Source organism: Eurypyga helias, unplaced genomic scaffold (assembly GCF_000690775.1).
Source record: "Eurypyga helias isolate BGI_N326 unplaced genomic scaffold, ASM69077v1 scaffold1144, whole genome shotgun sequence".
In the NCBI taxonomy this organism is placed as follows: domain Eukaryota; kingdom Metazoa; phylum Chordata; class Aves; order Eurypygiformes; family Eurypygidae; genus Eurypyga; species Eurypyga helias.
This window is the reverse complement of record NW_010245464.1, coordinates 1-27249: the sequence shown is the minus strand read 5'-3', so window position 1 is coordinate 27249 and position 27249 is coordinate 1. Positions and strand designations below refer to the sequence as shown.

Here is a 27249-nt window from a genome sequence, read left to right as displayed (position 1 = left end):
CATTGGTTAGCTAAACCTGAGAGACTATTAATATGCACCTCTGCTAATTCTCTTTTCTGTTGCTTTTTTTAATGCTCTTTTTTTTTTGTGCACTTTTCCATATATCTGTAAGGCTAAATATTCATGTGGTGCAAGTTCTCGTAGAGAATGTGAATTTGAATCTGAGCTCTTTGCCTTTTACCTTTGCTGTACTGAGTGCCTCCTACTTAGGTTCAATACAGCACGTTCCATTCACCTTCAGTTTTCACGCAGACTCCCAGGGTGAGATTCACTTCTGACTTTAGAAGTCCACAGTGGCAGCTAAAGAAGTTTTTCTACAGAGCTGTTAAGATGTATAGAAAGATCTGCTTTTCTCTGTTGCCTGTAAATGGGGTCTTGGTAACTGTTTTGGATGTCTGCATCTCTTGGTAGCTCTCTATGCATTGGCTGCACCTAGGGATAAATAACATGGAGTGTATACGGTGTATGTGAATTCTTGAGAATGCAAATGAACTGCTGGTTTGACCGTTTTATATGACAGTTAATTTTTTTTTACTTTCTGAAGTATTGTATTTTTAGAAGCAGCAATTCTTTTTCATGGATCTCCCAACACTAATTTTGAACACCTTAATGAAACAACTGAAGTAGATAACGGCCAAACTGTTCAATTACTGAATTTGGAACAAATATGTTTAGTGATTTTGCTTATTTCTTACTTTGCCCATGGAAGAAAACTTCAAGTGTTAAGCTTAGTGGGAAGAGGAAGGTATGCATTTATTGGATTACAATTACTGTTGAATTCACAATATTGTTTTCATTTTAATGATTTACAGGAAGCCTGTTTACCTGTAAAACTCCAGCAATAGCAGATATTGTGATACTGGTAGATGGTTCTTGGAGTATTGGCAGATTCAATTTCAGACTTGTTCGACTCTTCCTGGAAAATCTGGTTTCTGCTTTCAATGTGGGATCTGAGAAAACAAGAGTAGGTATGGTGCCATGTTTTTTCTTCATATTTCTGTGGCAATGTAAAAACGTCATGATTTCAGGATAATTAACAGCTTAATGCTACATATTTGTGTGGAGTTTTTCCTCATCTGCAAGTAGCACTTCTCTCATAAAAGTAATGCTGCTGGTATGTTTGTTGTATTTATTCCTCACAGTTTCCTGTGATACTCAGCTTAAGTAATCTCTAGTGCAATGCCAGTGGAAAGGAAAAAACAGTAGAAACAGTCTTACTGACTTCAGTCAGCATTTGATCAAACCCTTGCAGTTTTGTTTTCAGAGGAAGAATGCGCCAATGGATGGCCTTTGTCATGGTTTAAACTGGTTCAAATGTTGTATTTCTGTTCTGCTGCTTATATTTTAGTCTGATTAAAAGTGTATTAAATGAAATAGTTCTTTTTCAAAAAACAATTTCTTGGAATCTGAAAAAAGTTGAGGACTCACTTACTTTCCTTAGCACCTTAGTATGGTAGCAAAGCTACTTGTGGTAAGCTTGATTTTGTAAGCTCTTGGATACCAAGTACGTAAAGGGTGAATGCTTGACAAAAATGCATTATTGCCTAATGGATTACCTTCATTTCTGGTTCCATAGGTCTGGCACAGTACAGTGGTGATCCTCGAATTGAATGGCATTTGAATGCCTATGGCACAAAAGATGCTGTTCTGGATGCAGTCCGTAACCTGCCATATAAGGGAGGGAATACATTAACAGGTACAGTGTATGTTTTACCTTTTGCCTTTTCTTAAAAAACATATTCTGGTGCACAGAGTAAGAGGCATTAGCGCTTATTACGAAGGGTAAAAAGGATAGGGGTTTGCAGCTTGCCAATGGCTTTATCCAATCTCAGTGAAGTCTTTTCTAAAGCGCTTCTCTGAGAATCTTTCTGGTCAGGACAGGGTCTCATAAACCAGTGCACATGAACTCACTGCGCTGGAAGTAAAATCTTTTACCTGCTAGGGAGAAAATGCAAAATCCATTCATAATGTTCATGCACAGAGCTTTATTCTGGGGAAGGAAAGAATGTTGTTTTAATATCTGACAACTGGCAATAGTAACTTTTCAAATGATTGCCTGGGGCTTTTAGATTTCCATTGACCTTTTAGTAGTTAGAGCACTGAAGTCCCAGAAGACACTTAGTGATGGATAAATGGGGGATGCCTGTCAACCTGTGAAAAGTACAGTCTCTGAATACAACTCCAGTATCATCAAAGCAGCAGTTAGTAATACTGACTGTCTCGCCAGGAGAATGATGTATCTGAAGACCCAGACATGGCTTTAAGTAAATTGCTCTCTTCCTTTTTTTTTTTTTTTCCCTTTTGTGGGGAGGAGAGGGCAGAAAGCATGTGAAAGATCCTCTTTCTTTTCTGCAACAGCCTTTAATTTGGTAGAAGGGGTGATTGCAGTGGGACAAGGACAGAACAACTCTGTTATGATTCTAGGAATGAGATTGCCATGAGGTAGCAACTAGTGAATTATCATGATTATTTATATCGATGTTAGAAGAAGGTGAGTTAGGAACCTTTTCATGTGGGAGACTTAAGACAGTATGCAGATGGGATCTCATTGTGACATGTAAGTTTGTCCTGAGGATTTCTTGTTCCTTCCATCTAAATAATTAGCTGTTATTAAAATCAAATTGTCCTTAAATTTTATTTAAGCTTTCTGCAGCTTCCAAATTGAAAAGAACAAACAAACAAAGAAAGTAAGGCTGTATGTAGTGTGGGGATTTAGGAAGCTCTCTGGAGCATGTGTTTTCAAATAAGCAGTGTAGGTACGAGGAGAGGGCACTTCCTATTCTAACTTTGTAGAATAAGAAAGAAATGATGTGTTCATAGGAAAGTCACTTTACATATCCATAGCCAGTTTAAAATACATTGATTGACCAAAAGGCTGCTGTAGCTGAATGTCACCTTGTCTGTAATTTAGGTTGCTTGTTGGAATTTAATCTTTCAAGAAATAAGCTCTTCTTTTATAGTTATTTTTCATTAAAGGGTTTCTCAGGATTTTTAAATTGAGTGGAAAGACAAATACTGTGATATTAGTAAAATTAATGGGTATTTTTCCCTTTTAAAGTCTTTTAAAATGCTTCCTTTTTTAGGTCTTGCCTTAACTTACATTTTGGAAAACAGCTTTAGGCCTGAAGCAGGTGCGAGACCTGGAGTATCTAAAATCGGTATACTGATCACTGATGGGAAGTCCCAAGATGATGTTATCCCTCCTGCTAAAAACCTACGAGATGCTGGCATCGAGCTGTTTGCTATTGGTGTGTATTCTGGCACATCCATATACTGGGTCCCATTATGCTCTGGAGTATTTGTATCTGTTGCCCTCTTTATTAAGGACGTGTTCTTTTCTGTCTGTATCCCCTAAGTATCATCATTGATTTAAAACTTCTTTAAGGTGTTCTCCAATTCATTGCTGCTGTTACTGGAATTTAGCTGCCGCGTTATCAGGAGACAGCTGAAAAAGCGCCAACTACGCTGGCAGAAATTGGTGTCTTGAAGACAGAGCTCTTAATGGCAGAACAGTCTGTAGTTGGTCATTAAAACAAATAGAAAGAATTGGATTTTAGTAATTTTTTAGTTATTATCAATCCCTGTGCGTGCAAGATTTATTTTCCTTTGTATTTTTTTGTCCAATGAAAGGTGTGAAGAATGCAGATATAAATGAACTCAAAGAGATTGCCTCGGAACCTGACAGCACACACGTCTACAATGTTGCTGACTTTAACTTCATGCATACCATTGTTGAAGGTCTTACCAGAACAGTGTGCTCACGAGTAGAGGAACAGGAGAAAGAAATCAAAGGTGAATAAGAAACAAGATCTAATGTAACTTAATATCAACTTAGAGCTACAAATTCCGTGCCAAATACCTGCAGTTCTAAGCTGGCTCCTGGCACTTGACTCTTGCTGTATATTCTTTTGCTCACAAGAAAGTACATTGTCAGGGAAATTACCTTCCTAGGTGTGTTTTATTCTGGCTTTGATATCTTTGATCTTTTGCTCTCTGTCTTTGATAATGATAAATATTATGGTATTTGGTGGTATCAAAAAATGCAAAAATATACATTCATGATGCTGCTGTAACTATTTCCTAGTGGTGGGTAAGGAAATTTTTTTTTATAATACACAGGTTTGGGGATGAATTACTTTAACAGCTGCACATGGAATTGCTAGGTTTGTGCTGTGCTTTTCATCTCCTAACTTACTGTTTTTATTGTCTCATAACTTTTCCAAGTTTTCAACTAGTAAGATTGCTTTGTCCCTTCCTGATGATGGATTTTTTCTTCTTCTTTCTTACTTAATACACAAAAAATTATATTTCAGAGCATAAGAAAAGATGGTGAAGACAATTGTTCTTAAATTTAAAAAAGACTTCTCTGACTACAATATTTTTTGCTTTTCTGAACAAAAGAAATGGCCATGAAAAAAAGGTACAGTTTGCCAGAGAAACAGTCCTACTTGAGAAAATTATTTCAGAAAGGCTTCAGTGGATTTTGTTTGTATTGCTTGGTTTGTGATTCTGTAATATCACAGAAATGCTGAGTGATTTTTTTTTTTTATAGATTGTCTTGGGTTGGAAGGGACCTTAAAGACCATCTAGTTCCAACCCCCCTGCCATGGGCAGGGACACCTTCCACTAGACCAGGTTGCTCAAAGCCTCATCCAGCCTGGCCTTGAACACTTCCAGGGATGGGGCATCCACAGCTTCTCTGGGCAACCTGTTCCAGTGCCTCACCACCCTCTCCGGGAAGAACTTCTTCCTGATATCTAATCTAAACCTCCCTGCTTTCAATTTAAACCTGTTAACCCCTTGTCCTGTCAATAACCCTGTAATATATATCAGTAAGAAAGGCTGTCTGTCACACGTATTTCTACCTGTGCAATGAGAAAGTGTGTATTGGTAAGGCTCCATTCCATTTTTTTTCCTCTTTTATTCACCTGGAAACTGTAACAAATACAGAATATTAGCTCTGTCTTGTAGAGGGAGTAAGCAGTCAATCAGGAAATTGAGAGAGGGAGGATGGAAAAACGATACAGAGATGAGACATCTTTGTGGAAAGGAATGATTACCAGAGACGATGACCATTCACTACATCTCTTCAATCTGCTGACAGGCAGCATATCAATTTCCAACCTGCAGAAGAGCACAGGAGAGAACAGCTGTATATGTACTTGGATGTTTTTCATGACTGGGAGAAAGGCAACCTGAAAAAAAAAACAGAAAGAAAGGGCTTGAAAGAGTGATGGGAGGAAGGTCAGGAAGGTTTAGTTTTGTATTTTTGTCTCTTTTGTATAAAGGTTTATGGAAGACCAGGGAGGCTTAGTCCCAGTGAAAACTCCACGTGCAATACTCATTCTTAGTTTGTTGTTTCCATTGTAAATGACCTAAATAAATGTGCAGTACCAATTATTTGATTATCTGATGAGGAGCGATTTTTCCAGTTTCATACAACAAACAGTACAATGTAGCAAATAATTACTTTGCAGAGGGAAATAAAAAATGTGTGTTGTCTCTAACCTAGGAACAGTTGTTGCTTCACTTGGGGCTCCTTCGGATTTGGTCACATCTGAGGTAACAGCTAGAGGATTCCGGGTTAGCTGGAGCCATGCACCAGGCAAAGTGGAAAAATACCGGGTTGTGTACTATCCCACTCGAGGAGGACAGCCAGAAGAGGTAATAAGAGGAAAAGCTTCCCAGGAAATTTTGGTACAACCACAAGAAGTGACCAGACAGAAAATCCATGGTCGTATTTAAATCTACCCTTAAATTCCCTCTCTGAGCTCTGAGGCCTGCTACAGAAAGGAGATAAGGTCCCATGGGATGGTGGTGAAGGTTAGGTAGTAGCCAGGCTGCTTTTCTGTCATGTCATTGAAAGCAAATATGTTATAACAAGGAGCACTCTTGAGGGGTGGGGTGAACTCTGCATTTTTGCTTACACATGCAGTTACTTGAACCAGTTCTGTACACTTCCCTTGTACCATTCTGTTCTCAAGAGCAGAAGAGGTCGGAGCGGATGGGAAACCAGATTTTCTGTTCTAAGAAAAAATAATTAATAAAAGGAGGATTATACGGGTGTATATTTTAGGTTGTCTACAACTGGTTATTGAAAATTTGGTGTTTATTTGAATAGGACTTAGGCATTTTGGAGGTGTGAAAAATGCAGTAGAACAAGCTTCTGGCTTCAGCTGTCAACTTAGAAAATTGAATGCAAATCCAGAAGAGCAAAAGGATTTAACTAACTAAAGATAGTTCTTTTTTTTTTTTTGTACTGGAAACTTGTTTAGCATGGGTATGTATTAATGTCAGTTTGAAGCATTTTGTGTGTACATATGCAGTACTAAAGGAATATTTATGATGATATCAAAATGTGCCCAATACACACTCTTAAAGTGTATTCTGTACACTTTATTTATCTAAGCAATTCCCTTGTTCTAAAGGGCTACTTATGTTGGCTAAGCATTTTGATTCTGTGTATGGTTGCTGTCCTATTTTCAGACACCTTACTGTACGTAAAGGTAGCAAAAGAAAATTTGATCTGTAAATTGAACCTTAGTACATTGAACCTTAGTTGTCAGTGCAAACACTGACTGACAGAGCGGGATTGATTGATTTGATGGTAATCGAGTTGCTTTGCTTTATGCCTATTTAATTGTATTTTCTTCTGAACAGGTTGTGGTAGATGGAAGCCTATCAACAGCAGTTCTGAAAAACTTGATGTCTTTAACTGAATACCAGATAGCTGTATTTGCTATATACTCAAATGCTGCTAGTGAGGGCCTTCGTGGAACTGAAACTACACGTAAGTATCCTTATCATGTTTGTTACAGGTTTGACTGTCTGCATTTGATCACACTGTGTAAGCATTAGTCTTTGTGAAAAGACATCCAGAAAGGAGTCTTTCTGAGTGTTGCTTTTTGTAATGCATTTGCTTTAAATTAGCTTGTTTGAATTGATTATGGGCCAAGTTCCTAAGTCCAAATCCTGTGTGGGTATTTAAATACTGAGAAAGGTTTACTCTCTGGGGTGAACTTTGAAGTTGGTTGTATTGAGCCCTAAACTAGAACATTCTTACACTTTGGGTGTGGAGCCAAGCTTTATAAATAAGGTTTGTGGCTGAAGATGATCTCATGAGTAGAGGATTAGGTGGGACCAGAAATACCTGCACGTGATTCCCACTAGTGCCAAAGATTTCAAGGTGACTTCTATAAGTTCCTTTCTCAATGATTCAGTGGATTTTTTTGTCTGTAAAATGATGGCTTGGGATATTGTTTGAATGAATACATTTACAGTTTTGGGTTCTATAATGAAAACTATGCTACTACCTGAGATAACGTGTTATTATTAATCATATGAGTTTTATGTATTTGTATAAAAAATACACTTGCTTTTTAGTAAATATGACAAATATTAGGAATGGAAGTAAAGAGTAACTTTTCAGTTCAAACTAGGAGGCCGGAAGTCAATATGCGACACATCAATAGCTGGTATCTACTGGAAGAACAACTCAGCAGGGCTCAAGCAGTCTAAATTTCCACAGTGCTTTGACACCTTCCTGACACAAGTGATCGAAGAGCCAGCAAGAGAAGGTGCTGTGCTGTAGCTGATACTTAAAACCAAGGAAAAACTGATAGGGGGTTTTAAAGTCACAGGTAGCCTTGGCTGCAGTGACAATGAGATGGTGGAATTCAGGATTCTAGTAAGAGGGAGGAGAGCAAAAAGCAGAATTACAACTCTGGATTTCAGGGTAGCAGTCTTCAGTCTCTTCAGAGACGTGCTTGGAAGAATCCCAGGGAATATGGCCCTGGAGAGAAGAGGGGTCCAGAAGAGCAGCTTGATACCTTGTAGGATCACATCCTACAAGCTCAAGAATCACATCCTACAAGCTCAGGAAAGGTTCATACTGACAAGTAAGAAATCAGGGAAAAGTGACAGGAGGCTGGCCTGGATAAGCAAGGATCTAACAGAACTCAGATAGAAAAAAGAGGTGTGTAAGAGATGGAAGAAGAGGCAGATGACCCAGGGGAAGTATAGAGTTACTGGCTGATCTTGAAGGGGTAAGTTTAGGAAGGCCAAGACCAGCCTGGAGCTGAATCTGGCAAGGGATGTGAAGAGCAACAAAACCAGACCCTACAAGTACATAAACAGTAAAAAGAAGACTGAGGAAAACATGGGCCCACTCCTGAATGGGATAGGAGATCGGGTGACAAATGAAGTGGAAAATACTGAGGTACTCAATACCCTCTTTGACTCAGTCTTTACCACTCAAAATGGCCTTCAGAAATCCCAGGCTGCTGAGATCAGTGGGAAAGTCTGGAGAAAGGGAGACTTAGTTATTTGAGGAGTACCAGTATAGGGAGCACTTAAGCAAACTGGACACACATGAGTCCGTGGAACTGGATGGGCTGCACCCGTGAGTGCTGAGGGAACTGGCTTATGTCACTGTGAGGACAGTCTCAATTATCCTTGGTAGGTCATTGTGACCGTGAGAAGTTCCTGAAGACGGGAAGGAAGCAAATGTCAGTCCTCTGTGAAGCAGGCTCTGGGAAACTATAGGACGGTCATTGTCACCTCAGTCCCAGGAAGGTGTGGGGCAACTAATCCTTGAAACCCTTTCCAAACACATGAAGGACAAGGAAGTGATCAGAATTAGTCAGCATGGATATATGAATGTTTGACCTCATGCAGTTCAACAAAGGGAAGTGCAAGTCCTGCCCCTGGGGACATATAGCCCCATGCGTTGGTACGTGCTGGGAGGTGACCAATGCTGGGAAGACAGCTCTGCAGAGAAGGTCCTGGGGGTCCTGGTAAACAACAAGCTGACTGTGAACCAGCAATGCAGCCTTGTCACAAAGAAGGTCAAAAGCCTCCTGGATTGCATTAGAGAAGTATTGCAAGCAAGTTGGGGGAAGTGACTCTTGCCCTCTCTCTGCTCAGCACAGATGAGGCCAATCCTGGATGCTTGGTTCTGTGCTGGGCTTCTCAAATGAGAGAGATGTGAATTTATTGGAGTGAGTCCAGTGAAAGGTCACACAGATGATTAAGGGCTTGGAGCATCTTTCATAAGAGGAGAGGCTGAGAGAGTTGAGGCTGTTGCCTGGAGATGGCTCAGGGGGATCTTATCAATGTGTAAGAATCTTTGATAGGAGGGAATGAAGAAGAGGGAGCCAGACTCTTCTCAATGGTGCCCACTGACAGGACAAGGGTCAATGGGCACAAATTAAAAAAAAAACGTGTAACTAAACCTGAACAGAAGAAGACGCAATTTTATTGTGATGGTGGTCAAACACTGGAGTAGGTTGTCCAGAGAGTTGTGGAGTCTGCATCCTGGAGATACTTAAAACTGAACTGGAGCTGGTTCTGAGCAACATGCTCTAGCTGACCCTAACTGAACAGGGAAGTTAGAGTAGATCTGAAGCGATGCCTTTCATCCTCAATGGTTCTTTTATTCTGTGTCAGTGAGAATTTTCCCAATCTGAAAAGAAAATAAAGTAGGATCATATAAAATTATTAGAGACTTCTGTCTTAGTCTCAGTCTCCCAAAATGTCATATCCAGCTATGTTATACCCCATAACAAGGTGTTAGGACCTGTTTTATTTATTGATGCAGAGAGAACAGAGTCACACACACTGAGCCAAGAGGATCATTTCGTATTGCACCTGGTATTCCTTTGAAGTCACCTAGTCAAGTTCTGACGGAGCCCAGCCCTGCTGGTTTTCTGAGATCTGATCAGATCACAGCCCACGGTCATGCAGCATCAAGTATTTTATACAATTGACTTTGATAGTGTGTTGGAAGGAATACTCTGACATGTGCAAGTATTAATCACTCCATATGATAAAATACCTGCAGTTTGAAAGTACTTTTTACTGTCCTAATGGAGAATTGTGGAAAATTGTAGTTTGCATTCCCACCTTTGTGTGAGATACTGACAGATTAAAATAGCCACCAAGCCCATCTGTCATACAGAACATTGAAAATAGTTTACAGGTATGTAAAATGTAAATAGACGCATTCAATATGCATAGCATACAGATAATTAGAGAGGTTTGTGATTTCATAATCACTTATAACTTGAAATAAATATGAAATACATATACATTTAAATTTGCTGCAAATATATTTTTACCTCTTTTAGTTTATTCCAGTCGGCTTTTAGCAGGTTTAATTTATCCCTGTGACTTTATTAGAGTACTCATAACAGCCCAAGACGCAAATCAGCATTTTCTGCTGGATACTTATATTTGAGATTCTGAGATCTTCAACTGAAAATTCCAGTAGAAAACACCACTTGTTTAGTTTTCAGTCACCTCTTTGTTAATTATTATTTATGTTGCCAGAGTATCTAGAAGTTCCTGTTGAGAATTAAAATATGAGTCATAAGTTAGAGGATACTTTGTTGTAGGTTTTTAGAATCAAAATAAGGAAAAGGACACATGATGGGTATTCTCTCTGTGATCCTGGGGCAGCTTGAAAAGGAATGAGACAGTGTGGTGGAAAGTGCCTTCAGAATATCCCAACATGTAGTTTCTTTCTGTAGGTGTCAGAGGTCTGAGTGGAGCTATGAGGGAGGAGAGTGAAGTATGTTTGAAATATGTATGGGTGGTTTCTCCATATAATGATGGAAAGCGTGGGAGAAAGCATGAAGCTCTTACCTAGAAATTCAGCATGTGTATGCTGAAGGTAGGCGTCATGGGAATAGAAGTCAACACATCAACAAGGGTTTAAAGAAAGGGTTTAAAGAGAATGAAGGTAGGCCGAGAAAAAGGTTTTGAAGTGCAGGTAGATGGGTAACCTGGGAATTGAAACCTGAGAGTTGAAGTTTTGCCGACACTTACAGGCTGAACAAGAGAGTGAGTTATCAGTCTCCGTGAACAAGAAAGGACGAGGTTGACATGTTTTGTACACGGGAAGTTGAGAGCTCTGTTAGAGCTTGTTGAATATAATGTAACAGATGTACAACTTGGAGATGTCAGCTGGACAGGCTGCAATTTTTGTTTGGACAAGGAGATTATAGAAGCTCTGTGAATTATTAGCATTGTAATTAGAATTGGATGCTGAATCTGTGTTTGCAGATCAGATTCTGCAGAAACACGCAAAGCAAGACCTTTGCAGAGGCTTAATATCCGCCCTGTTACAGTCTGAGTTCATAATAGTAAAGGATTGATACAAATTACCAATTGTCTTCTGTTCCTTTCAGCTTCTCTGAGTCATTTTAGGTACTATTCTCTGTGTAGAAGTTCTGAAGAAGCAGCCAAAGTTCCCTTACGTCTCTGCAATGACCAGATATTTTGGCGGGATCCATCAGGGATGTAACAGCAGTGGCCTTGAGATGTTATTCTGTGAGGCAGAAAATGAGGGTAATCAGAGAAGTGTGAAGTGCTACATTAAAGAGTTACAGAAATACAAAGAGAAATTTGGGAACCCAGATTAGTTCTGTGTTCTGGTGTCAGTGCCATAAATTCATAAGTAAACCTCCTTATAACGTTTGGATTTTACTCAGCCTGCTTAGTGGGTGAGATCTCAACAGAGTGATTTGGGCTTAAAGAGCAGAAATCCTTCCACTTGAACTTTTCAAAGCCATTTAGGACAAAGAGCTGAAATGCTTTGTTAGGGGTAACTCTGCCCTGGCATTAGCATTGGTTAGGTCCTCATTCCTCTAATGCTGCGATCTTTTATGTACTAATCAGGTCTTTATAATTGTGGCATACAGACAGAACTTCCGTGCCTGGAGATAGATATATTCCTTTGTGCTTCTTGGGGTAAAATAAACTGTTTGAAAAACAGCTGGTAGTTCAAGAGAGACATCTGAAGTGTTTGGCTCTTTTTTCCACTGTAGTTGCTTTGCCAATGGCATCAGATCTGCAATTGTACGATGTGTCACAAAGCAGCATGAGAGCCAAGTGGAATGGAGTAGCGGGTGCCACAGGTTACATGATCCTATACGCTCCCCTCACGGAAGGATTGGCAGCAGATGAGAAGGAGGTGATGTATTGTGCTTTCATTTGAATAGCTATTATTGAAAAAATAAATCCTTTAAAGAATAAACTAGTACACGGCCTTTAACCTCCAATTTGATCAGCAAATATTTTGTCTTTTTCTTCCATGAATGCCTTAAACACTGTATGTTTAACTGACTATGAACAAAGTGCAAGTACCCAGTTTATTATTTTTATACGTCATTGCCATAAAAAATGCACCGATTTCAGCTGAATTAAAGTGACTCTTCTGAAATTATATATGAGGTGATATTGTACCATCATATAAAACTAACACTCAAAGGAAGAAAAATCTCAAAGATATTTTCGAAGTGTGTTATCAGAAGAATATGAAGTTTAGCCTTTGTTCTCATCAGGACCTTTAAAAGTAAATAAAATTTGTAGGTGTGACCTTTATAGTTTTCTTTTAGTTCTGTTCAAACTTTATTTTTAAATTTAAAAGTAATGCCTTCCATCAAAAGTGATTTTTATAAGATAATTTTAGAAGAAGGAGAAGGTGGGACAAGGTAAAATTTGATCTTCTGTCGCTGAAATAATAAAACTAGTAGACTTTTCTGAAGTTGCTAGCATAGTTCCAATGGAACTTTTGGTCTACAATTTAAAAGTTTTTATGCTCAAGTTTCTATATGTATAATTAAGATTTTATACAACATTTTTGTTCAGGCAAGAACACTAAAAAGCATGCAGGGGCATGCGAACTTGCGGAGAGTGTAGGAAGCTACTGAAAGCTCGCATAGACTTGTGCTCTCTGCTGAATGAGTGGCTGTGAGCATGTAATTCTATTAGAAATGGGGCCTCCCTGAAAAATCGCTGATTCAGGAGAACTGAAGAAAGCCTTTTTTTCAGTAAATCAGTCAGTCCATGTTAATGTGGCTCTCAGTGAAGAGGTGGAGGAAGAAAATGATACACACCTTAAATAGCAACAAATCTGAGCTTTGATGTGCTTGGAAATTAATTCCTCCTGTAACGTTTAAGACTTAGGACCAAAGGTGAAATAAGGTGTAGCTGGGAATGAAAAGGCCTCAGTAGCTGCATGTTGTAGAGACGGGTCTTTTATCATTACTAATGTGACTTGTTAAAGTCCTCTTACCTGTACGTTGGCTTTTGGCTTTTTTGATGATTTTGTTCTTTCGATTAATGTGCAAAATCCCAAAATCTTGTGCCAAGTACTGCAGGCAAAGTATCAGACAAATGTTCAGCACAGCATTGGATCATATGTCTGATTTCCATTGTGTAAACAGTATTCTTTCCCATCATGAATTAATTCGGAAACAATTTGTCTTTTTTATTCACGGTGTTTTTAGATAAAAATTGGGGAGGAGTCAACAGATCTTGAACTGGATGGACTGTTGCCAAACACGGAATATACAGTCACAGTTTATGCCATGTTTGGAGAAGAAGCCAGCGATCCCCTTACAGGACAAGAAACTACATGTAGGTAGCACATATCTATATTCACTTCAGTGTTAATAAAACTTCAGAATAGTCTTTGCACGTATTAGAGCAGACATCTGATTTTAAAACCTGATTTGCATAGTCCATAGGGCAAGGTCTTCACTGTACTTAAGTTTCTCAGAGCAAACAATCTCTAGAGATTGAGAATGTGAGTTTCTACAAAACGGCTTTTTTTGAAACAGGTTTGTAAAATCTTCTCTCTTGGTGGTGGTTGTACTGTGGAAATCCATATTGATCTTGGTGTAACTACTGATGGTTTTCTGAACTTGCTGAAGGTGAACGAAGGTCACCACGTAGAGCTAAACTGAGACTGCTGTATTTAGGCTCCTGTAGCCAGAGAATCAGGTGTGTTGGGGAGCCTGCTCAGATGAAGAAGTTCATTCCTTTGGCTCAGTAGTAGTGCAGACAGAAAAAAAGCAAAGAGAAGATTTCTGCCCAGCCCCTGCTGCCTAACATCTGGTAAACGAAGGGTTGGAAAGTGCCTGTACACTCCTGATGGTGTGTTTTTAATAAGCAGCAAGAGTTTTGCCAGCTAAATTCTGTCCTCTGCTAACTGTACACAGCCCCGTATGTCAGCTCTCTAAATAGCCTCAGCATTTGGAAGACAAAGGAATTGAAAATAAGCAACTGTGCTGCTGGGCTATTTCTGGGACTTCATTCAGTGACATCTCTTGCTCCCAGCAGTGGAATGATTGCTTCCTCTTGTTTTGTGCTCCTGGCATGAGTAAGCCAGTGTGAGAGTGACATTTAATAGGTGAGAGAAGTTCAGGCATGTGAGTGCTATGAAGAATTGCTTGTAAGGTCAGCAACTAATGATGGAAGAAGGTCTAGGAATGCTGTTTGCACTGGCTCATCTCTGAGAGGACAGTTGTAGACAGATAAGTGCCAATAGTGACCTACTGCAACCTGGGCATGTTTGTGGACTTGAAATGAGTGTGGAAGATTCTTAACACTTGGAGAATCAAATCTTTGGCTCTTTGTCCCTCTGCCCCTTTCTGTCTCTTACTGCATCTCCTTCCCTGCCCTCCCTTCTCTTTGCTTTTGGTCAATATCTGACCAATATCTGGTTTTCATTAACCCTGACCAGTAGTTTATGTACTTTTTCTGACTGTGCCAGCCTGAATTCACTTCACGTCGTATGATCTTGGAGGCTGCACGGCTCTAAACCTGGCTAACACATTGGGTGGAAGATCACATGGAAATTCCAGATGCATTGGCACAAGCTAAGGATTCATGACCTCAGTGTTTGATCACAGAAGCTAGTAACATCTGTTACTCAGCCCATCATCACTTCTGTTACCAGACCAGAATAAAAACCCCCTAACTACCCTGCAACTTTCATTTATTTTTAGGGTGACTCAATGCAGCCAACTCTGACTGGTCTTTCACACTGTAATATGGAAGAAGATTGATTCTAACCTTCCATATGCAGCTATTCAAATAAACCCTCTTTTAACAGGCTTTGATTATCAGGCAATGGGGCAGTCTGGGAGGAAAGGAAACTTGGTGAGCACACCTCTCCCACATGGTCAGTGTTCAGTGGTAAAGTCTGCCCCATCCAGATTCAGATTTAAGCTACTTTTGCTTTCAGTGTGATTATTTCTGGCTTCCAATTAATGAATAGGCTACCTGGTATTTCCTTCCTGGTGCATATATCTGCCTGGAGAATGATCTGCCTAGTTTGCAGTAGCTTTAGATGTTAGTATTTGATATTCTGTATTTAGTAAATAATATTCTACATACTGTATCATCTCAGTCACTGTAGCAAAACCTCTCTCCTTGCCAAACAGAGGCATGATCAGCAAGCTTATTCTGGGATGTGGTTTCTTTTGGGGGCCAGGATTCATCCAAGACTCCCTGTAAATATCATGTAACTCTGGCAGCAGGACTGCCTGTCTGGTTGAGAGAGACGCTGTCAGGAGGTTGATTCCAAAAGGAAAGAGCTGAGACTGAAGCATTTTGTGGTATGGCTGGGATGGTGAAATGAAGTGCATTCCACGACTGAGAGAAAGTAAAAAGGAAAGCTAGCACGTGATACTCCCTTCACTGGACTCTGAGGAATATAGTGAATGCCAGAAAGTGTGGCAAAGCCATCTAATACAATTCCAATGTGTTCCTGTCTTCTCTTTCCTCATAGCCAAGCTGACTTGACTGTTCCTAAGCTGGTTAGGTGTTTGCTTGTGGGTTCTGAGTCGATGTATGGTCTGGCTAAAGATCTCACCTAGTATATGGGGGTTTTATCTTTTGCTTTTACCCATGTGCTCTTGTGTGAGGGAAACAGCTTCTAAAGGGCTGAGACTTACCTGTCCACATGGATCGGTGAGGAGTGTGAAGGCGGGATGGAGAGAGAAAGGTTTTACAGTTCAGAGAAAATTAGCAGATGTTGGGCTAATACAGAGCCTGCTGCTGAAAGTAATGGACCGCACAAATTGCTTTCTCTGGTGTGACAAAAAAGTGGATGCAATCGGAGATGCTCTTGCATGACCTTGCTTTCCTTCAGCCGTGACAGTCAAGGAATATATAATATCTAAATATGGCTTTAACCAGGGTTGCTGTTTGGAAACAGCTTCTTTCTGTAATAAAAGAGGAAAGGTTAAGCAGAGGTTAGAAAAACACCCATTTTTGGAGATCTTCTGAACATGGTTATGCTTTTTTGAACAAATTTACCCTTATACTGGGGACTTTTAGGATTCAGATGTTTTTTTGCCATGACTTATGGAAAACAAATGCATATAGGATAAAGATCTAGTTAAATTAATTCACAAAACCAAACACATTTATTGCATGTATTGTGTAGGCTATGTTATCTGCTATGAACAATAACTTTTTCAGTATTACCTGAGATGCACTTACCAAGACTGAAAGTTCTGTTTCAGCAAAGAGCTAAGCTAGTTTACCTGCCTGTAAGTACTTGTCTACTCCATTGATGTAGATCTTTTAATATAAATTTTGGTGACCTAAATTTTTGCATGACAAATGTGCTGTTTATTTTCAACACATGAAAAATGTCTTTAGCTTTTTTACAACTAAAACCTGGAATCGCTTTCATGGTTTTCTTTTTTTCCTGTTCAAGTGCCTCTAAGTCCACCAGCAAACTTGAAATTTTCTGATGTTGGACACAGCAGTGCTAAGCTAACATGGGATCCTGCTTCCAAAAATGTAAATGGCTATCGCATCATGTACGTTAAAACAGATGGAACAGAAACCAATGAGGTAAATTATTAGCATCTCTCTTCCCTTAACCAATCTCAGACCACCCCAAACTTCTGTAATTAAGGGTAACTTTTATAAACAAAAGCTTTCTTGCAAGCTGTAAGAAAAGATTTGCTAGATAATTCTGAAACAGCGCAAATAAGAGTTTGTTCAGTATCAGGTATGCACCTGGAGTGCATCATACATGTGGGGGACAGTACTCTGAAGTTCTTGCATACCAGAAAAATCATTGCTGGTGCATATAAACTGAAGGAAACTACTCAAATGAACCATGGTTTGTGGATGCAGGATCTTGACTAAATATATGGTATGGAAATAATATAACCATAATATATGGTTCTTGATCAGTCCAGATAATGAGATTTTTGGTATATCTTATGTCATGGACTCAAGCTCATTCAAAAAGGCTGCCCAAGGCTTTGCCACATTTTCTTAACATTTATTGCTCTAATTATATATTGAAATCTCTCTTCCTGGAAATGGGATTTGGCTTGAACAGAATGATAAGATGATACCAAGATGTTCTAACTCAGACTCGTGCATTTAGTAATTCACTTATGCAATTTTTAGTTACCCCTTGTTACTAAAGATGCTTTATAATAGCTTTTAGGAGCATGCATTCTGTGATAGAATGAAAAATGGGATGGAATGATCCTAATACAGAAATCTGAAAACACATAGAAAAAGATTAAAGAAGTAATGTCCATAAATGGGTCCAATTATTAAAACATTTTGGATCCCTTACAAAATAAGTTGTCATGGATAACTTAGTCCTCCAAAAAAGTCTTTAATAGCAGTTATGTGTAATTATATTTCCTCTGGGACATATCTGGCCTTCCATCCATGCAAGATGGAATATTTGTATGAAAAGTGAAGAAACTGCTCCTGAGTTTAGAGGAGAGTATACCTGTGCAATATTTTGTGACTTTTCTTTCTGCTAGGTCCCTTAAAATATAAATTAGTAGTTCCTTCCTATTGATTACCCTTATTATGGGTTATATGCCTGGCTGTAGCCATCACACTGATATTTGCACATCTCAGGCTTGTGGTAATATATTTAATAGTATGAGTGAATGTTCAGTAGGTTTTTATCTACCTCTTAAATTTTCTTTTATGTCTGTTCAAAGAACAGAAGGCATTTTTTGTTTGCATCGGTAGTGTTTTCCCTATGGTGCTGAGCCAAAGTCAGACTTAGACTGATAAGCTGTCAGTTTATACAGCTTTGAGTTTTATATCCCTGGCAAAGTCATGTTAACTGCAGCCTGATTAGAGACCAGATGAAACTGTTGCCTTGTCTCTTGACAAGTGTTACACATAATGGTTTATGCAATGATTGTCCGTGGTAATGAACTGGATGTAATAGCCCAGAAAGTTCCTTCACCCTCTGGGTTCCTGAACACGCAGTGCTGATACGCTAGTGAGTTAGCCTTACTAAGGCTGAATTCTCCTTTCCCCTAGTTTGTCAAAAAAAATATTTCCTTTACTCTAGTTTGCCTCTTTTAATTGATTCTGTCAGCTTTTATGGCCCTGAATTTATACTTGTTTATAGTTTCACAGAATTTCTCTACTAATTGCATGACAGAGTACTCTCTTTCTGTATCATTATTAACCAGCAGAATTTCAAACACTGCTAATGTAAAGTGTATGAGTGATATCTATTGCAAATTCTCTTTTCTCTAGGTGGAAGTTGGTCGTGTTTCAACCCATACTCTAGAAAGTCTGACATCCCTTACAGAGTATACTGTTGCTATTTTCTCCCTGTATGATGAAGGACAATCTGAACCACTTACTGGCAGCTTTACCACAAGTAAGTATTTTTTGAAGGCTTTCCAAGAAGAATTTTTATATTCTCTGACTTTACTGGAAAGTAAGACCAGTAACAGCAAGTGCCTCTGGCTGTGGATTCAGACGTAGGGAGTGCTTTCTGTTATTCTCATTGGCGTTTTCGGCTTCTTTGCTCCCTTATTTACGGGGCCAATTGCATCCTTACTCATGGGATTAATCTCTTGACATCATGAAAACATTTGTGTGGATAAGGTTCATTTCTTAAATCTTTCCACAACTGGCCATTTTAAAGCATCTTTTATTGCAGTTAGGTAGTAAAGCATTTGTCTTCCCAGCTTTCTGAAGTATCATTCAGTGTGATGGCATTTGTCTCTCCAGCTGAAGACTGATAAGTTTTGAATCATATACATTTAACCAGTGAACCATCTAGGCAAAATAAATAAAATATAAGACATTTAAGGCTCCTGTAGTCCATTTAGCACAGTTAGTTTCTGTAACTGTAGTTCTTCATTAAACAAATGGCTGATGCAAATCTCAGAGAATAATTTACCATCACTTTTCTTTTGCATAATATTTTGCAGAAAAAGTTCCAGCTCCCCAGCATTTGGAAATTGATGAAGCATCAACAGATAGCTTCAGGGTCAGCTGGAAGCCCACCTCGTCAGATATTGCTTTTTACAGACTGGCATGGATCCCTTTGGATGGGGGGGAATCTGGAGAGGTGAGTTGCCGTGACTTTCTGAGGGTATGAAATGGAAGAGAGAATTCCATTCTGAGGAAACCTATGCTGGAGTTTTTACCAATTAAATATGATCGATTGACAGAAAAATCTGCCCCACTGCAAAGCTCTCTAAACCAAAATCAAACCAATATTCCAGTTTCTTTTTGAAAGGAAAGTGAGGTAAGAAGAGTTTGTTTGTGAATAAGCTGTAACGTGCCGACTGCCATAGAACTAGCATTGCTTTTTGATGCTACTTCAGTTGTTAGAGGTCCATGGTCTTCATTTTGCTGTGAAGCTGAGCCAGAGCAGTGATATCCTCACCTAAGGCTCCAAATCTGTCTAATATGCTGACCACAGTGAAGTTGCCGTGAAGCCTCAGTTATATAATGCTACTAAGGGAAAAGTTTACACACAGTTAATTTGTTAGACCGTTCCTTTATTCCTTATTACAATTCTTCTCTTTTTCCCCCTCACGCTGTATTTTTTACTTTAGGCCCTTGTGCTTCTTCTCCATAGTGCTGTTTTCATCAGCCTGAATTTTTAAATTACTTTTCATCCCTTTTGCTTGTCCTGTTTTATTCTCTCTTTCCAAGTAGAAAATGACAGACACTTTCTCACCCTTTCCCAAATTTTCATCTTTCGTAGTTTGTCTCATTTCTTCTTTCCCTTTCTTTCTTCATTTACTCATTCCTTTGGAGTCTTTTGTACTTCTCAGTCTTTAATGACTCTCTCAAACATCTTGCTCTTTTGGCATTCACACTGTGAAGAAAGGCCACATTGGTAAACTGTTTATCTGTGTACAGAACTCAGTGGGGAAGAGGACATTTCCTACCCGGCCCTAGGTTTCATGCATCATGTTGTCATCCATTATGGCAGAAAGCAGTCATTGCACCTTAGGTTATGTGGCATTTTTTTCTGTAAATTTAGCTTAGCCTGATTCTTTCCTCCCTTTCACCTGGTGAGAGGTAGTCATGCAAGAAAGAAAGGAATTACAGGAGGGAGCAGGGAAAAGGAGGAGTTGGCAGATGAGTGAGTGGACACAGGTCATCCCCTAGCATTTTCTCCTGCAGTAGATGTACTGATTTGTTTCTGTTTAAGTTCCAGTGAGTAGCTGTCAGTGCATCCCTTTAAGCCATATGCATTCTTAAGAGAGATTTATATCATCTTTGTTCTTTGAGTGTGAAAATAAATGATTAAGAAATATTTGAACTGTTAAGGTTCTACTTGTTCATTGTATTCACTAAGAACTGCTGGAGGCCCTAATATTTTAGTATGTTGAAATATTAAAAATACCCGAGCTGCTTTCTTGTTCTCCTTGCACGACCTCTCTAATGGGGTCAGGCCTAGGATAGCACAATACCTCCAGGCTGTTGCCTCTTTAAGCTTCTTTCCCAGCTAAGTGATCAGTCACGCAGAGAAATGACATGCACTCCCTCTTCTTTCTTCCAAGACCCAACTTGCCAATTAGCTGAATAGGGTCAGGGGGTGGTGGTGGTAATTACACACCTCTCGGCCTATTTCACCTACGCTGCTGGTGGGTGAGGAGTGTTTAGTGGGGTGTTAGTGCTAAAAAGCCAGAATAAATTTAAGAGTGACCTTTAATTTCTATGCTACAGTAGAGAATGCGTGCTGTTACACTCCTGTGCTTGAACTATTCTTGGTTCTGTTATTTGTCCTCTCCACCTAAAAGTTCAGCATTTATGTTCCTTTTCTGTGGTCTTCTCTGTGGGCCGAATTAGCAGGGAGTGGAGTGGGATTCAGAAAGTAGACCAAAGTTATGTGTGAGGTAGTAGCTGTGTATAGATATTTTGTAATGATTCGATACATGGCCAGAGGCTCTGGGGAATTGGGAAGGAAGGTACTACTTATACCTAATTAGTATGCAGCTAGACTCACTCAAGCTTGTTTCTGAAAACTTCCCAAGCAGATCTGTGCCAGAAAATGTGCAGCTTGGGATGCCGAATTCATTACTTGATAGTTGTAGAAGGCATGGCCCCAACTCATTTCTTTCTGCTTTTGTTTTCTGAATCTGAGTTCAGAAGGTCTGTGATTGTTATATGGGTCCCTCTTCCACAGGACCCACTCAGGAATCTCCTGTGGTAATTAAAAGAATGATCTGTGACTCCCTGTTTCTGCTAACTGCTGTAGTAGATTTTATGCAGCATATGCCTATTGCTGGATTTCCATTATGTCTTACTTTGATTCTGTCTGTACAGTGTCCACCTTTAAAAACCTCTCTAGTGTTAACCTAGAGAAAGGTTGTTTTATCGTAGAGTCTGTCTGCGTAACCTCAAAACTAGTGAGCCTGTTTCGGCAGAGTTACTGCTCAGGCTCGTTGCATTCTGCTTTACAGTCCTCCTAGCTTTCACTCCTGCCCATCTGCTGATCCCTGCCACAAAATAAATGAAACACAAGAATCTGAACTGAAATCTTCTGCTTACAGTTGACATTGCACATGTGAATCTCCTGCCACTGTCATAGGTAGAAATTAGGAAAATGACTATTTAAAACCATATATCAAACTTCTTATCAGCACATCTCCCCTAATCCCCAAGTCTGCAGCAAATATTCTTTCAGGTTGCATTCAGGTGTGTGGAAACCTAACTCGGCTTATAATTCTGGTACAGAAAACAGCATTTTGTAAGGCTGTGGAGGTGCTGAATACATTTGTCATAGCAGTGCTTGAATGGCAGAAATAGGAATGAAAATTCGTCTACCCTGTCATGTTGTTTTCATCGATGAATGTTTCGAATTTTGGTGATTTGCAAATGAAATGCATACGGTCAGCTTTAGCAATTAATTAGTTATGGGTAAAAGTATAAGACTACACAATAGAATTCAAGCTAGTAACAAAACAATAAATACATTTTAAGTATTCTTAACAGTATTTTAAGTATGCTTGACAGTGATTTTTCCAGATGTACTCTGTGATACTTTTTATTTCACCATAGCTAATAGATTCTTTGGGCAGATCTGACTGTAGATTTCATTTATTTCAAGGGAGAATCTGGTTTCATTCTTTAATGTCCGTCAATTCATATAAATCAATCAAATACAGAACTGATTTTTTCTAATCTTGCTGTGTTACTTAGGTTGTCGTAAATGGAGACACGGACAGTCATGTTATTGAGGGTTTGTTGCCCAACACAGAATATGAAGTTTCTTTGCTGGCAGTTTTTGATGATGATAGTGAAAGTGAAGTTGTTGCAGTCCTTGGAGCTACATGTAAGACAAACTCTTGATTATAATTTTTAGAGACATTTAAGTGATTTAAATTTAACACATGTATCTTACATTTAAAATACAATCTATCTTTGCATAGCTATAATACTGAAGAATGTGGTGGTTTCGCACCGGGGCTGTGCTGACTGTATTTTTTGCTTTTCTTATTTCATATTATGTGGTAGATGGCATTGAATCAAAATGATGGTTTGGCTCTCTGTCTGAGCTTTGGTATTAATAACCTTTGGATCTGGGTAGATGCTCTTCCATCCCACACTTCAGTATTTGGTCTTTGAACAGGGCTCCTTATGAGAAGATATATAAGATTTTGCAGGGGTGGAGTGAAATGTTTTAAAGTAAATAATTTACAAGAATTTCCTTTAAGATGTTTGGCCTTTACAGTATACCAGTTTGTTTCTTATTTATGTAATTTATTCTTACTAGAGGATAATTCACTCTTGGCTGAAACACTGAACCAAAAAGCTTACATAGACATCCTGTGGTGTTAACATAGAAGTAACAAAAGATAGAACTTGAAAATCATGTACAGTGTATTTTATAGTTTATAATTGAAACAGTGGCCAGCATTCCAGGTGGATAGCTCTATCCATTCTCTTTTTATGGATGGTGACTAGGTTAAGTAAACAATTATGTTTTTCATGTGTAAATTCAAAAATTTATTTGATTCATAGTAATTTAACTGCAGGCTTAATCTTGAACCTGCTGTTCAGGCAAGAAGCCTTTACGCATCCAAACGATGCTGATATTACCCAGTGTTGCTGAGTGTACTTTCTGTTTTTCACTTGGACAGAAGTGGAGGACCCTTGAAAAGCTTTCCATCTAATTAATCTGCCCACCTTAACAAATGTTCAAGGTGGAAGTCATTATGCCCAGTTCAGCCAGAAATGTGGGAAGCTATGTGCACTCTTACTTAATCATCCAGTTTATAATTCTGTTTCATCTGTAGATCTGAGTGCTAATCCTGCAAATATATGTGCCTAAAGTTAACTAAATGAATAGCTCCCTTGTAGTCTCGGAAATGCCTGAAGTGTGTGGGATACTGGTAGGTGTGAGCACATAGTTTTATTGTCATAGAAATACCAGATAAATTCTGTGACTTCCATGTCTTATGGGATTGTTAGTGAGCTGAGTATTGTTTTTTCAGTTGCAGGGACTACCATGATACCTACTACGGTGACTACTACCAGTACCACAACTTCTAAGCCCACCACAGCAGGTAGGTTACAGAACAAATGTCAGCAGTTTAAATGCTGAATGCAATGTGCTAAGGCTGCCCGTGAGCACGCCCAGATCTGGGGGCAGAGAGCTGTGCTGTTAGAGGAGCCGATAACCCCAGTTCCTGCTGGTCCATGCGTTCAGCACGCTGCCATGGCAGGGCTTGTGGAGGTGTAAACCCCGGGCAAGAGACATCACCGGTGAAAGGTGCACGCTATCACGCTTCTGCACCACCCTTCTGCGTGCGGCCGGCCGGCTTCCCGCACGGCCACATGTGGATCAGGAGCCAACTGCCATGCGGAGCCAACCTGTAACACACTGTAGGGCCTCTGAATGATATCAGCGTTACTACGTAGGACTACAACAGTGGGGAAAATTCAGCTCTCTTTTCTTTTTCCCTTTATAAATACGGGCTTGGAAACTCTTCAGGATTTTCTTTAGAGTGTTCTGTTTGTTTTCCCTGGAATTAGAAAACTGACTTTTAAGGAACAACAGTTCTGGATTATTTATCTTCTGTAGCATTCTAGCTGGAGTTTTGATTATTCTAAAGCTCCATAAGCAGAGTAATGTAAACAAAGCAGATGGGGTAATATATGTTGATGGCAGTATAGGATAACTATTATTTTATTAAATGGTTAAAGTTTTTATGTTATTAAGCCCAAGTATGACTGAACTGTATGGGTTTGCCCCACTATGGATCTGCAGACCTGCCATGACTTCAGTAGAGCTTGCAGCTACTTAGTGATAATTAACACAATTTAAAATCTAAAATTAGAGTTAAGAAAATATTAATGAAATATTTTTGGGTTTAGTTTTTCGAACAGGAATCAGAAACCTTGTTATAGATGATGAAACAACATCAAGTCTGAGGGTGATGTGGGACATATCAGATTACAATGTCCAGCAGTTCAGAGTGACCTATCTCACTGCGAAAGGTGACCGCGCTGAGGAAGCGGTAAGAATGGTCTGTATAGGTTTTGTGAATGCCTTCATAAGCTTGAAAAGGTTGTTTAATAATTGCTAAGGCATGGTCTCCCCTTATCTGACGCTCCTGGTGCAATTAGGAAAAGATCACTGGTTGGTATTAGTGTGAGATTGAACATCAAAGTTCTAACCGTATAGCAGCTGCTGCACTGTAGGCAACAGCAGTTAGCTGTAAGATCAAGGCCCAGTCACACAGATGTTTGAAGAAGTCATAGCAGCTGGAAGATTGGCTGCCTTTCTTCTTTCTTCCATATTCTAAAAATTTGTCTAAGTTTTGTTTTCTTTTGCTTGCTTGTTTGTTTTTTTACTCCCAGGACTTTTTCTTTCCCAAGATTGTGTTTTAACAACACTTAAATGTTTGTATAGGACAATCTTAGGTAATATTTTTTTTCCTTCAGAAATTTTGCTTTTTCCCTAAAAGCCTCATTTTTAGCTAAAACAATGTAGTTAAAATTCAAATGCATTTTCACACTGCTTATCAATCTGAACATGTTACATCAAGGCCAGCACTTTTTAATCTAAGTGCCTAAGAATATTTGTTATTTTTCTAATACCATGTGATGATCAAAATTAAAATTATCTTAAAAAAAGTTTCTGGTGATCAAGACTTTGGAAAATATTTGAATGAATGAAGAGTATTGCAGGTACTCTTTTGTGCGTATAGCAAATAATAATAAAAAGAAGCCCTAGCTGTAAGTTTAAGAATTCACAATTTTTGAGGTAATTGCAGAATTCTGGGAGGCCAAGTGCTACTTCTTTTTTTTATTTATTTTTTAGGTTGGAGGAATCTTAGTATTTCAGTGCTTGGTTTCCACAAAAACTAAGTTATAAAATTTTGAGACAGCTCTATGTAGATACATTTAAGAGATTAAATTGTATAGTTCCAAGTTATATTCTCAGTAAATGCTCAGAATGCAAAAATACTCCCTGTATCATTCTCCTTCTGGGTGTCATGTGACTCACTTCTGTTCATAGAACTGTTATATCAAAAGTATGGAGTATTCTTTTTGATGTCTAGCAGCTGACAGTTTTAGCCCTATCTCAGACTGTATCAATTAAAACTTTGAAAAGGATTTAATTGAATATTTATTTTCTAGAAAAATAAGAATCAGTCTTTTTTCATTTAGGATCACTGATCTTTTATGAGACCTTGGCATAAAATTACTTTTTAGCCATCTCTTTCACCTATAATCTGAAGATGAACTAGTGGTTTCCTTTTGGACTAGACAGCATGCTTTATGACTTTACCTCAATTATGTGATAGTATAGTGTATAATACAGTGGCAAACTTGCATAGCATAATGGCACAAATTGTACTGTTCTTCTGACAATAACCCAAAGCTGCTGAAATTCAGATCCCAGATTTACTGTTTCAGCTCTGGAAAGCTTAATCAAATTCAGTTGGATGATATAAATGTTTCAGTATTCAGTGACCATTATTTTAAAAGGAAATTAAAACTGTAGGAGAGGTATTAAAATTCTGGATATCAGAAGGATATTATAGTTCACCCAAAAGCTCATTAAAGAAAATCATAAAATTGTAGCTTTAGGTAGGTATCCTGGCTCTATTTCTGCAAATTACAGAATTTTTAGTACACTCTCAAGTTGTATTATCTTTGGTCACAATTCAGCAAAGAGGTTAATCATGTCTTTTCATCTTTGAAACTGATCATGTGCATAAATACTGAGTAGGGAATGATGTCAAGTTTATCCTTAAGATTAAGCACACTTTAAACAGAAGGAATGGATTTTATCACGTGGTTTCAAGCACCTGAGTGATGCAACACAGGTGTCAATAAAACGACACAGGCATTCAATTTTTGGGGGAGTGTTTATATGTTTAAGTGCATTTGTTAAGCAGAACCCAAAAGTTTAGTGGAATTTGGGCTTAAATACACTATGGTGTGACAATTGTGTGATGGATGCTTACGTTTTTTTGGCTCTAATTTCAGTGATATAAATTTCAGTTACTCCTCCCTTTCCATAAAAAGATTAATAAGCTTTGTGATCCTTGATGCAATTGGCTGAAAACTGGGACTAGAAAATGTAAGAGGATACTTTTCAGTACAGAAGGGTCAAGCCCTAAATCGCATGTTTGTTCTTGGGAGTGCTGTACATACTGGAAGGATCACTTTTTTTTCCTTCCTTAAAGCCAAGAATGTTTTTCACTGCTGAAAACTATATTGGTCTGTAGAAGATCTCTGATGTGCACATGTGGGAAAGAGAGAGTTCTCAATGCTCACATCCCCTCTCCCAAAAGAGCCAAAAGAAGTTGGTTGTTCTTTTTTTAGAAACTTGGTTGGTGTGTTTTGAGTATATTTATGGAAGAGTTTAGCATGGGAATCTTTCATGCACATGTATTTAGATGGTTTTGTCCAGTTTTGATCAATGAATGAAGTACTTCTTTGACAAGTCTCAACACCTGGGTGTGCTAGATTAATTTCCTTCTGTATATCCTTATCAAAATTAGAAGTAGTTTGAATGTATCCTGGGGTATTAATACTGGTGAGAGCTTTCTTGCCTGGGTATGTACTTCAGAAAATTTTGCTCTGCCATCATCACATGCATCAGTCTTCTTTGAAAAAAACAAAACACTTATAGGCCCAGTTTCTGCTTGTCCCCCTTAATCATAGAATCATAGAATG

General features: G+C 38.8%; 1 protein-coding gene across 1 annotated transcript; it reads left to right on the top strand.

Annotated features, from left to right (window-relative positions):
- Window positions 1-812: 812 nt before the first annotated feature.
- On the top strand, window positions 813-24575 carry LOC104508432 (collagen alpha-1(XIV) chain-like; the record flags this gene model as incomplete). Its single annotated transcript, XM_010150065.1, has 14 exons — window positions 813-968; window positions 1577-1696; window positions 3084-3248; window positions 3631-3792; window positions 5513-5664; window positions 6661-6790; window positions 11829-11974; window positions 13293-13422; window positions 16517-16656; window positions 18337-18463; window positions 19023-19162; window positions 22255-22387; window positions 23556-23621; window positions 24445-24575. Coding segments are annotated over 14 exons (1898 nt in total), but the record flags the coding sequence as incomplete, so codon positions are not given.
- Window positions 24576-27249: the final 2674 nt, after the last annotated feature.